At 31.3% G+C, this 15919-nt stretch overlaps 2 protein-coding genes across 3 annotated transcripts; both read left to right on the plus strand.

Moving 5' to 3' along the window:
- Nucleotides 1-4428: 4428 nt before the first annotated feature.
- LOC106769583 (poly(U)-specific endoribonuclease-B) lies at nt 4429-8076 on the plus strand. 2 transcript variants are annotated; one of them, XM_014655257.2, is made up of 9 exons: nt 4429-4625; nt 4725-4790; nt 4870-4920; nt 5015-5074; nt 5668-5727; nt 5893-5952; nt 6186-6788; nt 7277-7348; nt 7652-8076. In XM_014655257.2, the coding sequence occupies exons 1-9, from the start codon at nt 4506-4508 to the stop codon at nt 7883-7885; spliced, it is 1326 nt and encodes a 441-aa protein (XP_014510743.1). In that variant the 5' UTR covers nt 4429-4505; the 3' UTR covers nt 7886-8076. The 2 variants fall into 2 exon arrangements, with proteins under 2 accessions (XP_014510743.1, XP_022639111.1); XM_022783390.1 differs by lacking the exons at nt 4429-4625; nt 4725-4790; nt 4870-4920; nt 5015-5074; nt 5668-5727 and adding an exon at nt 5729-5812.
- A 5130-nt stretch (nt 8077-13206) lies between these two features.
- On the plus strand, nt 13207-15915 carry LOC106769316 (beta-amylase 3, chloroplastic). Its single transcript, XM_014654885.2, has 4 exons — nt 13207-13774; nt 13904-14114; nt 14600-14710; nt 14887-15915. The coding sequence occupies exons 1-4, from the start codon at nt 13242-13244 to the stop codon at nt 15676-15678; spliced, it is 1647 nt and encodes a 548-aa protein (XP_014510371.1). The 5' UTR covers nt 13207-13241; the 3' UTR covers nt 15679-15915.
- Nucleotides 15916-15919: the final 4 nt, after the last annotated feature.

Raw genomic sequence — 15919 nt, forward strand, 5'->3', positions numbered from 1 at the left:
GTGTGAATCTGTTGGAAGTGAATGGAGAAGGATTGGGCAGTGGTGTATGATGGGTCTGTTGGAGGTAAAAATGGGAAATGGTTTCTCTGTTTTGGTTTTGTTTTGTAGGTTGAAGGTGAAGGTCCTGATGTGTGCCTTGTATGTGATGGTTGAAGGAATCAATTCAGTTGGGGAAAATGACGGGTTGGAGTAATGGAGATTGGCTTCCCTTCTTCTTGATTGAGAGTGATGAGTGAGGGAATAGGTGAATTCAGGGTAGTCGGAGTGTGCGTATTGTGATGGAGAGAAGAGGAGTGAGTGGTGAATCTGTTTGGGGAACGTCCGTGATGATGAGGTGCCCTGTGAATGATGGAGAGGAAAGGAGAGTATGCGTGATCAATGGTGTGTGCGTGCTGTGTGATGGAGAGAAAAGGAGTGTGTGAGTGTATTCCTCCTTTTGAGAGTTCTGTGAGGGGCGATGGTGTGTGTGTCTTTGTAAATGGAAGAGGTNATGAGTGAGTGGTGAAGTAGGAATGGTGAGAAGGTGAGAATGGTTCTCTGTTTTTGCGGTTGTTTTGATTGGGGGAAGAAGGTGGGATGATTTCNTGATGTTGGATTGATGAAGGAAAGTCTAGATAATTACTGAAGATTGCACAAAGAGGATGCCTAGTCTAGGAGAAAGGTTGGAAAAAATGGTGTAATGGATGACCTTCTGGTTTTCTGGTTTTCTCCCTCATGTTTCTTTTTCTCTCTTCTCCAATGTGTATATCCCTCCTCCTGTCATCATGGGAATGGAGGGCCTTGTACTGCAAGAGTATGCCAAAACCGTTTTTTGTCTATTTTGCAAAACAGTTTTTTCTGCCAATTTTCTTCACGTCTCTGCCAATTGCCAATCCAAATTTGCCTCTGCTGTGTTTGCCACTCTGCACTGCCAAAACCNAATTGCCTTGTCCCNTTTTTTTTTAAAAACCGTTTTCCCTCNTCACAAAAAGACAAACCAATTTTCTAATTTTTTTTATTTCCTTTTTTATTTCTTTTCATTTTCTTTTTTTTCTTTTTTCCTTTTCAATTTTCGTTTTCTTTTCTTTCTTTTTTTTTTCTTTTTTTTTTCTTTTTTTTTCATTTTTCATTTTGCTCTCCTTTTTTTTTTTACCTTTTTTTCCAAAAGAATATAAAAATAAAATCAAATAAGATAAAAAACTAAATCAAAGTAAACTAAAAATTAAAAATAATAACACCAAATAAAAGTAAAAATAAAAAATAAAATAAGACAAAAATAAAAACAAATACTATTATTAGTTACCCGGACGAAATTGGGTGTTGACACTCCCTCCACCACCCTAAGTGCTCCTACACCTTTCCACTATTTTCATTTATTCCAAAAATACTGTACACATTCCCACTATTTTCTTTTATTCAAAAAATATCCTACACCTTCTCACTATCCTCAACAATCTTTCTCTTTCTCTCTCTACATTAATGGAACATTTATATGACTCAGATTTGAACTTATGATATATTGTAAAATGTAAAATTTAAAGGCAACTTCAATATTAGTGCTTCTACCACCTTTTTTTTTTATAAATTTAAAAGTTAGATGCATATACAAAATAATAAATATAATAATATCAATAATAAATAATAGGGTTAAATATGTTTTTAGTCCATATACTTTGAGGCGATTTTGATTTTAGTCCCTCTTTCAAACTATAGTACAATTTAGTCCTTCAACTTTAGAAAACTCTGGTTTTAGTTCTTTTTACCAAATTTTTTTAACTTTATTTTTTGTTTCAAGCACGTTTCATTGTAGCATTTGGATTGTTTACACTGTTTGACACATTTTTACTTCAATATTAACTGAGAAACACGTTTGAAACAACAAATAAAGTTAAAAAGAAATTGATAAAAATAACTAAAACCAGAGTTTTCTAAAGTTAAAGGACTAAATTGTACCATAGTTTGAAAGAGGGATTAAAATCAAAATCGCTTCAAAGTATAGGGACTAAAAACATATTTAACCCTAAATAATAATAATATTCAGAACATGCATAAATTAATTTTTGGGGCATAGTAGAAAAGTTTTTAAAAATCCTTTTCCGAGTTTCATACAAAAATAGAAACGTGGCACAATGAACAAGTAATGTGAGATCATAAGTGGCACATTATTATTAGTGTCTAGTTTTAACAGCATTAAAAAAGGACAAAAATAAAAATGTATTAAAGTCTAAAAAAAATTAAATTTAAAATGATATGATAATTGGAGAGATTAAAAACATATTTAATTTATTTTTTAAAAATTTTAATTGTATTTTAATTTTTGTAAAAAAATTTAATTGTGTTCTAATTTTTAAAAAAGTGTTCAATTAAATTTTATGAAAATATTAATAATATTAATGGCATGTCATTATTTTTATTGTTTATCATATATCAAGTTTATAGTATAACAAGTGATATTTTCATGTGTCAAATGTAAATGTCAAGTGATTTATTTGATTTAAATTAGTTTTTGGGTATATTTTTTAAATTATTTTCTTTTTAAATGGTGTAATATTTTCCTATTTTGAAACAAAATTTACTATTTGTATAAATATTATATTGTATTTTTTAATAGAAATAATTTTTTAACATACATTATTAACAATGTTTTGTTAACCATATTTTTATTAATTATTTTTTTTATAAAAAATTATACTTAATTAGTTTTAATACTAAAATATTTATATTTAATTAGTTTTAATCTTAAAATATTTATATTTAATTAGTTTTAATCTTATTAAAAACTATTTTTTTAAATATATTATATTATTTTATATTATTAATGTTAACCATGTTTTTCATTACTTACTTTTTTTGTAAAAATATTTATATTTAATTAATTTTAATGTTATAGTAAAAATATTGTTAAGAAAACATTATTAATAATATTTGTATAACATTTATATAAATAATAAATTTTATCATAATTTAGAGAAGAACATTATTTTTTTTTTTGGAAAAAATAAATGAGACTAAATTAAGTTAAAAAGATATACCTAAAAACTAAATTTAAATCAAGTTAATAACACTTGGTATTGAAATTAACACATGATAATATCTTGAAATATAACATTGATTGATAATGATATCTGATAGTATCATGAAAATATGACACTCAGTGTCACGCCATAAACCTAATGCATAATAATAAAAATTCTTAAAAAGAATTTAAACATAAAAATTTTAAAATATATAAATCAAAATTTAAAAGAATTATGAAAACCACATGCAGGTGTAGTTATTTTTGTTAAAAAAGTATTTTTTTAAAAATTAAGATACAATTAAAACTTAAAAAAAGAATACAATTTTTTTTAAACAAAAACTAATTTAAAAAGTTTCAGCTAAAGTGAAAATCAAGTAATTAAACCTACTTTTAAATAATATATGATGATGATATTATAATAATTATATACATATTCTTTTATTCACATAATATGGAAAATTATATAAGAAAAAAAATCTTATGCGATAACTTAAATTTTTTATAATATCCAATATGGAATTTTTATATATAATATACATTTATATATTTTTTTAAAATGTTTAAAACTCTTGACAGCGAAACAATAATGTTTATGATTATTATTATTAATTGTGGGACAATTTTTGACCAATCAGAAATTAATACGTAATTAATATTTAAATGTTGTCAAAAAATATTGTCTAAATATCATTATTCTTTCTGAAATTGTGAAATAATTGACAGCAAAACAACCTTTTTGGCACATAACTAACACGGGTACCGCCGTTAAATATTTATTACATTTCTCGTTTATATAAAAATCTTAAAAAAGATATTTTTTCATAGTTGCATTTAATTCCCCTCTTTCCTTTTTTATCTATCCCTTCCTTTCATTTTCATTTTTATTTTTGCACAATTTATCTTGACCTTTGATATTTTTATTTTTGATACGAGAAATTATGTAATCTCATCTCACATGACGAGTCTATAATTCTATGTGGCCTTTGACTTTCATTTCATGACGTTGAATCTCCCATTTCCACTCATCCATGTCGGCAAGCCGAGAAAACAACAATTTTGTATCTCTTGTGATCCAATTCTCATCCCATTTCATCTATTTTCCTTAATTATACTTTAATTAGAATAATTTGGTTTTTATTTAGGATTTTAGTCTTATTCTTTAGGATAATCCTCGTCCCATTTTATTTTTTATTACTTTCTCAGATTTTTAAAACTATTTTTCTCTTTCAAAATTTTAAAAATATTATTACTAAATTTAAATAAGTAAAGTATATTTTATTAAAAAAAATAATTTAAGCACTAAAAATGTCATTTCAAATTATACGGAAAAAATTATAATTGAAACTATTTTATTTGTATTTTTTATAAAAAAAATGTTTTGTTTCTGATATTATTAATTTATTAAATCACCCGCCATTGTCACGCTCAAATTACCTTATCCAACCAACACATTTCAGATTCATTATCTCTCAGTTTCAACAGCTTCAACAACATCATCAACATCAAAATGGACGGTCTGATGAAGGACTTGGTCGATCTTGCTATCGGTGGTGCCGATCACAACGATCGCCAAGAAGAACACGGTGAACGCTCCTGGGCCGACCTTGTCTCCGGCGATCAGGATCAGGTTTCCGATTCTACTATGTCAATTCTACATTCCCATTTTTCAACTTTTATTTTTTTTTCAGGATCACGTAATATCAAATTTAAATTTTTATTTTTGCAGGATCACCCTCGTCCTCATCAGCAGCAGCAGCAGCAACAGACACAGTGGTCCAACTCACCCCAAAAGGTCACATTTCTTCATCTTTGTTCTCAATTCCCCAAAAATATGTAATGTTACTCGTTTGATAATGTTATGACCATTATAGGAAGAACGGTGGGAAGAAGATAGTCACAGTTATACCAACAGGCCCCATCAGGTGAATGTGAATCACTTGTTCTCAATTATTAAATCCAATGCCATACTCTTCTCATATGTAGCTCTTCATGTAACCACACTTGTTCTCTGTCCAGGCAGTATATCGTCCTCAGCATGAGGAGAGCCAATCTCAAAATTTGAACACTGGCCACAAGGTAATCCCCTCCTCTCTTAGCTTCAAGTTAATTTTGCAATATTAACCCCTTGAACATAGATAGTTATGGCTTAGCTTTGAAGTTTATAAATGATGTGTTTGCATATCTCAAGAGATCCTCGCTAAATCTTTTAAATTTTAAAGTTGTAATACAGTTGATACCTAACTTTGTTCGTATAGCAATAGCAATTTAATTTTTGGTTGGTTACTCCTAATGACGCTTAATATATAATAAAGTTGTGCTATCAGATTTGTTACATTTTGGTGCTGCATCGCTTGTGCTCAATATGTACTTGCTTTCATTCAGATTTATCTCTGTCCCTGCATATAGTTTAAGATTGTTTTTGGAGAAAGACACTGGAAGAATTTTCTTCTTCTTCTTGTTCTTCAAATAACCCGATAAATGTTCCACTGAATTGGGTAGTTGAAAATCCGGCTTCGAGAAAAAGTATGGTAGCATCGAACATGTTGAGAAAGTTTGGACAAAGGATAGGCTTTGCCTTCTTTCCAAGTGATGCCATATATAATACGAAGCATTTTCTTTTCCGTCAAATTGAACTATTAAGGTGAGATTCCCTTTTTTATTTTTTGCAGGTGAATGAAGATCAAGATGGATGGCAGACTGTTGGCAAACCTTCAAGGCGGCCACAAAAGGTCTGTGAGTGAGAATATGGTAGCGTTGAACATGTTGAGGAAGTTTGGACAATGGATAGGCTGTGCCTTCTTTCCAAGTGATGCCGTATATAATACAAAGCATTTTTTTTTTCAATTAAATAGAACTATTAAGGTGATACTCGTATTTTTTTTTTTTTTTTGCAGGTTATTGAAGATCAAGATGGATGGCAGACTGTTGGCAAACCTCCAAGGCGGACACAAAAGGTTTGTCTATGAGTTTTCATCAATATGTCTAATATAAAAGCTTATGTGGCTTTTTCAGTGTTTTGTATCGTTATAAAGAAATCTTATTCTGTTGATATTGTTGTTCACGTATTCTTCTTTGAATTCTACTGTATGTTAACTTTGTCACTGAATCTGTGATCTGACCAGTTCTGGATGTTTTATGCTTCATCCCTGTCTGAATCTGAATGATGGATCTTACCAAGTTCATGTAGGTTCCGAAGGAAACTTGGCAGAACTACAAACGGCCTTCTCATGAGCAAGAATACTCTGATGAGGTTGAAGTCGGTGTTAGTTTGGAGCCCTCAGAAGATGAACTTGCTGATCTATCAAAAGCTTGTGACAAACTCTGGGATCTTGATTTAAATCGGTTGGTACCTGGCAAAGACTATGAAATTGACTGTGGTGAAGGGAAAAAGGTTTTCCAAAAGCAAGATATGGCAGAGGGGACCTTGTTTACTTGGGTTAGTGATGATGTATTCAGAAAGCCTACATTTGCTCGTTTTCTCTCACTTCTAGATAATTACAATCCACATGAAGGATGTAAGGAAGTAGTCACATCCGAAGAGAGACAAGAGCAAGCTTCTTTCATAGAAGAAATCAGTAGAACAGCACCAATTAAATATCTTCACAAGTATCTTGCATCTAAGGGAATTGCATCAGGGAGCTACCAAGATTTCAAACGAATGATGACCAATCTATGGTTTGACCTTTATGGCCGTGGTGGCACTTCTGGCTCCTCTTCTTCTTTTGAACATGTTTTTGTTGGAGAAATCAAACAAAGTGGCGAAGTTTCTGGCTTCCATAACTGGCTGCAGGTATGACATCGTTTTTTTTCTGCCTGTTTATATATCTAATATTTATTTATCTGTTCATATTCATGCCAGATTGAAGGTGCACCACTTTATAATATTGGAAGTCATATTTGGTGCTCTTTTCTGCAATTATTCTGACATTACCACTCTCATTGATTAGCCAATATTGTCTTATTGTGGATTAGTTTACTGTTGCACAGTTTAGTGTTCATTCCTCGATGAATAACTTCAATAGTTGAGATTGCCTTTGCTATACCCTTGTATAGTCAATCGTTTGCCAATGAAGTGCTGTAAACATAAATACTTATTCAGACCTGCCAATGTCTTATTCTATTTTTGCCGATAATTAAGTATGTTTTTCTTGCTATTTGGGAAGTCTTTAATCTGATAATTAGATGAAGCTTGCACATATATATTTTGTTTCTTTAATTTGTAATATAAACTTGTAACATGTGACATTTTTTATCTCACCTGTTGATGTATTTTGACAGTTTTACCTTGAAGAAGAAAAGGGGAGAGTTGATTATCAGGGCTATATTTTCCCCCGTCGACGGGGAGAAACTGTGAGTAACTATTTATTAAGCTTATTGTATTGGCAATAATCCAAACAGAAAATAGAAGCTTGGTGCACCAATCACATGAAAGTAATAAACTCATTATTAGCCAGACATCAAAGCATTTTGAAAATATTTTTCAACAGCAGCTAGTAGTTTTCCAAAAACAATGTAAGCCTTAATTCATATTTCTATTTCATTACGTAAAAACCTCTTACTTAGCTTGGTTATGTTGGTTTTTTGGTAAACATTTGTAGTACTTTAAGCCGTAACCACCTAATTTTTAATGCTCTCTGCTGTCATAACTTGCAGCCTGATTCGGAAACGCAGCTTCTAACCGTTCAGTTTGAATGGAATGGTGTGCTGAAATCTTTATCAAGCACTTTGGTTGGAGTGAGCCCTGAGTTTGAAATTGCTTTATATACCCTGTGTTTCTATGTTGGTAGGGAGGATAACCACATTCAACTCGGTCCATATGCAGTTAATATCAAGTGCTATCGTTTTGGCAATAAGATTGGATCTGTTTTCCCCATTGCAGAGTCTTGAATTTTCAGTTTCCAGGAATGATAATATTTGTTCCCAATGAAATCGTTTGTTGTACGTATGAGAACTTATAGTTCATGGCTGTACTGTACAAGGTAGCGCATAGTGCATACATTATTGTAGAACTATTTTATTTCATTCAGCCCTTAAGGATATGCTATTATGTTTTATTAATTAACATCTCAGATTCTATACATTGAGATACCTAGGAAATTTAACTGGATACACGTATGAACTGGATATTTTGGTAAGATATCTCAATTTCATAGATATTATTGACGTACCATGTCCTACGAAAATATCTTGGAAGGTCTCTAGATATTTTTAAAAAGTGTTCCACCTTACATTTTACACATAAGTTCATCCTAAGTTCTGAAATTTCAAATATTTAGGTGAATTGATTTTAGTTCCAAATTTGTCATTATTTTCCATCTTTAGTTCAAAGAAGTAAATAGATATTACCTTGTTATGTAGGAATTGCATAAACTTCTGCCAAAACCCACCCACCCTTCCATTAATTTTAGTTTCAAGTTACTGCAGAGGTCTCCAACCTTCATTTTAATGCCATGTTTAAAGGACTTGCATCAGAAAGAGCTTTTCGTATCACGACAATGAAATTAGATTCTCTTTAAGAAAGGAACGGATTGTATTGAACAAAAAGTTAGGTTCCACGTATTCATAGCCATAAACACCATTCATTTACCATTTAAATTTGAAATCCATCACTTATTAGCTTCGTCACCAATCATGGTTCTTACTTGTCCATGCAAAAATAAGAACTGAAATGGCTTTGTCTGAAAGTGAGTGATTCCCTTTCTTTTTGGACAACTTCGGATAGAAATCTTATGAAATCAGTGAATTCACCACGAGGGGTTTTAGAAAGCTGTCTTTTTTTCTTACTCCCCGAGAAGCCAGTTCTAAAAAAACAATCTTCAAATCAAACGTCGATGGCTTCTGTCATTTTATGTTGATTTCCATATCTTAAAATGCTAACTTCTTACGTAAGAATATTAAGGCTAACTTGTTTGCACGCCCCTTTTCCCTTGGTCATTGATTGATCAATTTTCTTTTCCATCTAATATTGTTTCAGTAGAGATCGGAAATGTGACAAAACGTAAAGATAAGGTTCTATTTCCTCCACAAATTTTGTCGTATGAATTACGTGCACACAGCTCATCTCAATAACCCTTCATAGGAGAGTACAAAATATCAAAAATCAAGCATTTTGGAAGATTCCGAATCAAATTTATGAAACTATCAACTTGCTCGATTTCGAAATCAAATTTGAATGCTTCCACGTTCCATCTGATGCAGATATGCATCATAAACGACAATGTAAATTTGTTAACCAAGTTCTTCCTAACATTTAGGTCTGCCCTCTAATAATATCTTTTGTTTGGGAAGTTATATTAATTACGTACTCTGCTATAACTCATGGGAATGTGACTATTAGGAGGACCATCATGGGAAATTTATTAGCAGTCTAAGATTTGTTTTGGTTTTTTGAACTTCACCACAAACAGTACAAACTTTTCAATACACGAAAGGACTCTATATAGAGGGATTTTAGAAACACTTATTTCACTTCATATTCTCTCCTTTAACATATATACAACTGAAAACATTGTTCTGTCCCATCTGCACGGAATCTTAAGGCACAACTAGCAACATATTAAGAAATGGAGAATCTCATGAGCATTTTAATTCTTCATGCTTATGAAGGCAAATTATAACAAGTCTGTGGTAGGTCTTCTGAAGATTGTGACCAGATGACAAATATTACATCTGATCCACATTCAATGGCTATACATCATTGGTCAACATTAGAATTCTATTAATGCTCATCACTCAAACACATGTTAAATCTGAAATGGTATGAAAAAATTGAGAATAGTTATCATAAACACGCGGAAAGAACGGTCCAAGACTAATTAAACCAAAGACTTGTTCTGAACCACATGTTTTCACAACAAAAGGAGCATTCAACATTTCTTATCCTGAACAAGGTGAAGCAGAACCAAGAAAATATTGGAACTGTGAGACATTTTCATCCACGAAAACCCAGTTTGCAGGAAAAGGCAGAAGACAGAAACAAGTGACAAGCTAGTTCATCTTGTGGGGTTTGTCTTATGGCAGAAATACAAAACCCACATACCAATTATCACACCAACCAATATGTGATCATAACATAAAAGGAAAATAAATAATAATAATTAAACATTCCATTTTGGCTTCGCTGTTCAAAAGCTGTTTGCTTGCAGAGGGTATCAAAGAAGACTGATTCTTTCCATATACGTTGTGAATAAGACTGTGCTGTATTCTTGATAAAAAAAAGGTTTAATAGGTTCGTCCCTAGAGGTTTGTTTCAATTGGATGCTCCAATTTTTGAAGTGATCAATTAGATTCCTAATTTTGTCAATTTGAATTAATAAAAGCTTTTCTGTTAAATGCAGTTAACGCCGTGAAATTTTTGAACACGCTGACGCTTCCAGGTGGCATCGTTTCAAGTGCATAGGTGGATTATAAAAGGGTGAAATCCCTAAATTAAAAGGGTGTATTTGAAGGTGAAATCCCAAAATTAAAAGGGATTTCACCCTTTTATAATCCACCTATGCACTTGAAACGGTGCCACCTTGAAGCATCAGCGTGTCACATGTTCAAAAACTTCACGGCGTTAACTGCATCTGACGGAAAGACTTTTATTGATTCAAATTGACAAAATTAGGGACCTAATTGATCACTTTCAAAATTAGAAGACCCAATTGAAACAAACCCCCAAATATAGGGACCTTCGAACCTATTAAACCTTACAAAAATTATGCTTGTTTGAAATTTTTTTCTCTCTTGTATATTTTTTTCACTCTTACACCCTCTGCCATTTTATTTATTTATTTGCTTATTTCTCAGTATCTTTTATTAATTAGAATATCATATTTGTAAATATACTATTTAAATATATATATATATATATATATATATATATATATATATATTAACTATAATAATTATAAATTTATAACAATAAAATTAATATTAATATATTATTATTTTTGCAATAAAAACTTATTCTTCATAATGATATTATGATACTATATTATTATCATATTTCCTTATATAATATTTTTTTTATAAATATTAAGGGTAGCTGATAAATATTGTTATAATGTTTTACAACAATATATTAATTATAGTGATTATAATGATAAATTAATATTACTATTTTTATAACAATAATAATATCATTAATGAATTATCATCATTATTATCAATGTATTATAGTTAATTTTTTATACTAATGTATTTAAAAAAAAGTTAATGTTTTCACTTTTACATAATGCTAACAAAATAAATAAATAAAAATAGAAAGGGTAAAAGAATAAAAAGGAAAAAGAATTTTACTTTCAACAAATATTAGAACATACATTTCAATAGTTTGATCAAAGATGTTATTTTTTTTCTTAACATTTCAGGAAAAATTTTTAGTGTTTATTTGTTAAGGAAAACTATTCATTGTTTGTGAATAAGTGTAATAGGACTAGCAGTCACTTGACGAAGCCCGAGTTATATTTTGAAATGGACTTTAAATAGAATACGCCTCTTTCATACAGCTTGTGGCTTACAGGGGTATATATACATGCAACAATAAAAATGGTATTAATATTTAATTAAAATTTCAATAGGTTGAAAGAGAAATAATGTGGATTTTTTATTGAAAAAAATAAAATGAAAAGTATACAATTTTATTTATTATAAAAATTAACTTTAAAAAATTATAATTATTATTGTTATAGTGATAAGATTGTGTATTTTTATTTTAAACATAGTTCCTAGTGGTGCTGTCAAAATAGGTTAGAATTCGCGGGTCAACCTAGCTCATCACATATTTGAGCCAAGTTGAGTTTAAAAAAAATGTATTTTTTTTATACGAGTCAATTTTCAACTTAGTTCGTTTAGAATCCGACTCATCTAAGTTATTAAATCCATGGTGAACCAGGTTGACACCTAATTTAATTTAATTATTTATGATTTTGTATTTAATATTATTAGTTAACACTTTTTTCATTATATTATAGATGGAGATAAAGAAAAAAATGTTTTAAAAGATCAAAATATTATAGATTTACCCATTCAATTTGGATTAATTCAATATTATTGTTTGCTTTTAGATTACATTTGGATTCAATGGTACTTTTTTTATTATTTTGAGTTTTTTTTAGAGTTTAAAATCATTTTAGAATGAAATTAATTTGGACTTGAATTACAAAAAAATTATAAATTTTTTATTAAAAAAACTTGTAATTAAGTAGCCAACCCATTTATTCCATCAATCTGTGATATGTGAAGTCATTTTTTTTTATTCACTAATAAATAAGTCGAGTTGTTAATTAAGTAACCAACTTAACCATGTCAGTTATTGGAATGGTTGTGTTTACTCTGTTTAAATTTGTTTCTATTAATGAGATAATATATAAAATAGATTCAAATTCAATTGCTAATTATTTAAGTTATATTGGATTAATAACATATATAGTGTTCGTTTCTATCTATGGTCCAATTTATATTTAACTCACATAACATACATAGTTAAAGGAATTTAAGTTGAGGTAAAAGTGAGTTAACATGTAACTTATAAACAATATCTGTTTTTAAGTTTTTATCATTTTTTACTATAATTATGAGGTTAACATTTTTTAGGTTCTAATACTGTTTAATATTATTGGAATGATTCAAATGTTTATTTTATTTGTTTATACAATTATATAAGTTAATAATTTGATTTTTATTTACTATCTTTACAATTAATTGAGGTTAACATTTAGTTTAATGAAAGGTTCCATTAGAATAACTTTGATTTCTTTTATTGAGAGTGGAAATATTAAAAGTAAAAGATATAAACATTTTAATAAATGTCTTTTTACAAAAATAATTATTTAACTTTGATTTTTTTTTGTGTGTGAATAAAAATACGAACAAATAATGCCAATTATTGTTAAATATAAATGAATATTTTTATATACTCCTAGTAAAGAAAAACCTAAATTACTAACATGACGAGGCAAATGCACCAAATATGGTCCGAACTGCATCCACACGAGGAAACACCAAATAAAAAAAAAAAAAAAAAAAAAAAAAAAAAAAAAAAAAAAAAAAAAAAAAAACTAAAAAATGAGGCTCATACGTTTTGAGTTAGATAAGATTGGAAGAGGTGGAAACACGTAAGCGAGGTTGAAACTGAACAGAATAGTTTTGATCTTTTGCACTTTTTCCACTTTTCAATGAGAGCCCACCAAGGTTGTTAACTTCTTTGTTATAAATAAACTCCAATAATCCTCGGTACTTCCTACACATCCTTCAAAATATGGCTCTAACACTTCGTTCTTCAATTTCTTTTATTAATCAGAAAGAAACCAAAATCCTTAAAACTTCTGATGATGTTCCTGCGATAGTTAGTTTTGCAAAGGTTAAGCCATCGTACCGTCTCCGAGTGAAAAATTCCATGCAAGAAGCACGCCCCGCACGCGACAACAGCTTCAATTCTGAAGCGAGGAGAAACGAAAAATGGGAGAAGGTGCATGCTCCTTCGGTGGCTCATAGTCACAGTGACTCGAAGAGGGTACCTGTGTATGTGATGCTGCCATTAGACACTGTAACAATGGGAGGAAGCTTGAACAAGCCTAGAGCAATGAATGCAAGTTTGATGGCCCTCAAGAGTGCAGGAGTCGAAGGCGTAATGGTGGATGCTTGGTGGGGTTTGGTGGAAAAGGACGGGCCTTTGAAGTACAATTGGGAACCCTATGTTGAGCTTGTGCAGATGGTACAAATGCATGGTTTGAAGCTTCAAGTTGTTATGTCTTTCCATCAGTGTGGGGGAAATGTTGGAGATAGTTGCAGGTACCACAGTACTACCTTTATATATGTATAGATGATAATGATATGAGCTGATTGATTCTGTTAGGGAGACTAAGGCCAAGTGAAAAACATTGTGTGACAATTATCTTTGTGTTGCATTTTATTTTTCAGCATTCCTCTACCATCATGGGTGCAGGAAGAAATCAGCAAAAACCCTGACCTGGTTTACACAGATAGATCAGGGAGGAGGAATCCTGAGTACATCTCATTGGGGTGTGATTCAGTTCCTATTCTAAGAGGAAGGACTCCCCTCCAAGTGTACGCCGACTACATGAGAAGCTTTCGTGACAGATTCGGAGATTACTTAGGCAGTGTTATCGTGGTAAGTACTTCGGCAACTGTTAGAGATTTACCATTAAGTTTTGAGTTTGAAGTGAGCGTGATGTAATAAAGTTTTCTTTTGAGGTACTTATTTAGGAACACTTATAGAAAGACAAAAAAGAGAAAGATAAACTCTCATAAATTAAAATTATTTTTTTGATTATTTAAATGATTGGACTTCTAAACGATTGTTTAACTTACGCTTGAGGCAATTTTAACTTTGAGAGAATAATCTATTTCTTTCTTTTTCTTTTATAAATAGTTACAGAGAACCTTATTCAAAGAGTCTGAGAATAATAACAAGGATGAAAACTTGAAAACATTAGGGGCCTACCAGGTGGTTTTGGTTAAGACTTTATATCCATTAAGGCTTAATAGACATAACAAGGGGAACTTGGAACTTGGTGCTTGATACCTTGCAATTTCCATGTCTTTTTTCCCATGCATTGAACGAAATTTGAATATATAAGATGAAAACTTTTGCAGGAAATTCAAGTTGGCATGGGTCCATGTGGAGAACTGAGATATCCATCTTATCCAGAAACAAATGGAACTTGGAGGTTTCCCGGAATTGGAGAATTCCAATGTTATGACAAGGTATTAAAAATATGCATTAATTTAAACTTCCTTTTGTATATTAATCCAAAAGCATGATTGTATTGGTAAGGTTTGGTAACCATTGGTTCCTATTAACTTGTAACGACGATATTACACTGAAGATAGAAAAATTTTGAAAAATATCTATGGACTAAAATGACCTGTTTGTCGTGCAGTATATGAAAGCGTCCTTGGCAGCAGCTGCCGAGGCCATTGGAAAGAAAGAATGGGGAGGAGGTGGACCCCATGACTCTGGCCAGTACAATCAATTTCCTGAGGATACTGGATTTTTCAGAAGGGAAGGGACATGGAATACTGAATATGGACGGTTCTTTTTAGAATGGTACTCTGGTAAATTGCTAGAACATGGTGAGAAGATTCTCGTATCAGCCAAAGGAATATTCGATACATCAGGGGTGAAACTATCAGGGAAAGTTGCTGGAATCCATTGGCACTACAGAGCAAGGTCACACGCAGCTGAACTAACTGCTGGCTACTATAACACGCGAAATAACGATGGGTATACGCCCATAGCCAGAATGCTGGCAAAACATGGAGTTGTCTTCAATTTCACCTGCATGGAAATGAAAGACAGAGAGCAGCCTGACTTTGCTAACTGCTCACCTGAAGGGTTGGTTAGTCAGGTGAAGATGGCAACAAAAACAGCTAGAGCAGAACTTGCTGGAGAAAACGCATTGGAGAGATATGATGCAGATGCATATGCTCAAGTTTTATCAACAAGTAAATCCGAATCCGGCAATGGATTGGCAGCATTCACTTATCTAAGAATGAACAAGCGGTTGTTTGAAGGTGATAACTGGCGGCACCTGGTGGATTTTGTAAGAAGCATGTCTGAAGGCGGTAGGAGAGAGAGACTTCCAGCATCCGATTCCCATGGGAGTGATCTTTATGTTGGCCACATCAAATCAACACGGGAGAAACACACACAAGAGGCCGTTCTTGTGTAAACGTATAAAATAGCAAGCTCAGGCATCTTGGTGTATAGTTTAAAGCAACACAGTATATTTTTTTATAGAAAAAGAGGGAAAAAAAATGAGAGAACTCTGGCATTTACCATGCCAACACCTGAGATGATCGAGATGATATTATTTCATTTCATGCTAATGTATATAACTCCAACCACGATGGAGAAAAATACTTAGTCTGCTTACGTTATATAACCAATAATACTGATATTGTATCTCTATG

The sequence above is a fragment of the Vigna radiata genome, chromosome 7 (genome assembly GCF_000741045.1).
Source record: "Vigna radiata var. radiata cultivar VC1973A chromosome 7, Vradiata_ver6, whole genome shotgun sequence".
In the NCBI taxonomy this organism is placed as follows: domain Eukaryota; kingdom Viridiplantae; phylum Streptophyta; class Magnoliopsida; order Fabales; family Fabaceae; genus Vigna; species Vigna radiata.

Excerpts from the sequence above, each read along its gene's own strand:
- LOC106769583 (XM_014655257.2), top strand. The coding sequence starts at position 4,506 with ATGGACGGTCTGATGAAGGACTTGGTCGATCTTGCTATCGGTGGTGCC. Across the intron at positions 4,626-4,724 it reads TCTCCGGCGATCAGGATCAG|GATCACCCTCGTCCTCATCA; the intron begins GTTTCCGATTCT and ends TTATTTTTGCAG. Across the intron at positions 5,075-5,667 it reads ATTTGAACACTGGCCACAAG|GTGAATGAAGATCAAGATGG; the intron begins GTAATCCCCTCC and ends TATTTTTTGCAG.
- LOC106769316 (XM_014654885.2), top strand. The coding sequence starts at position 13,242 with ATGGCTCTAACACTTCGTTCTTCAATTTCTTTTATTAATCAGAAAGAA. Across the intron at positions 13,775-13,903 it reads AATGTTGGAGATAGTTGCAG|CATTCCTCTACCATCATGGG; the intron begins GTACCACAGTAC and ends TTTATTTTTCAG. Across the intron at positions 14,115-14,599 it reads ACTTAGGCAGTGTTATCGTG|GAAATTCAAGTTGGCATGGG; the intron begins GTAAGTACTTCG and ends AAACTTTTGCAG.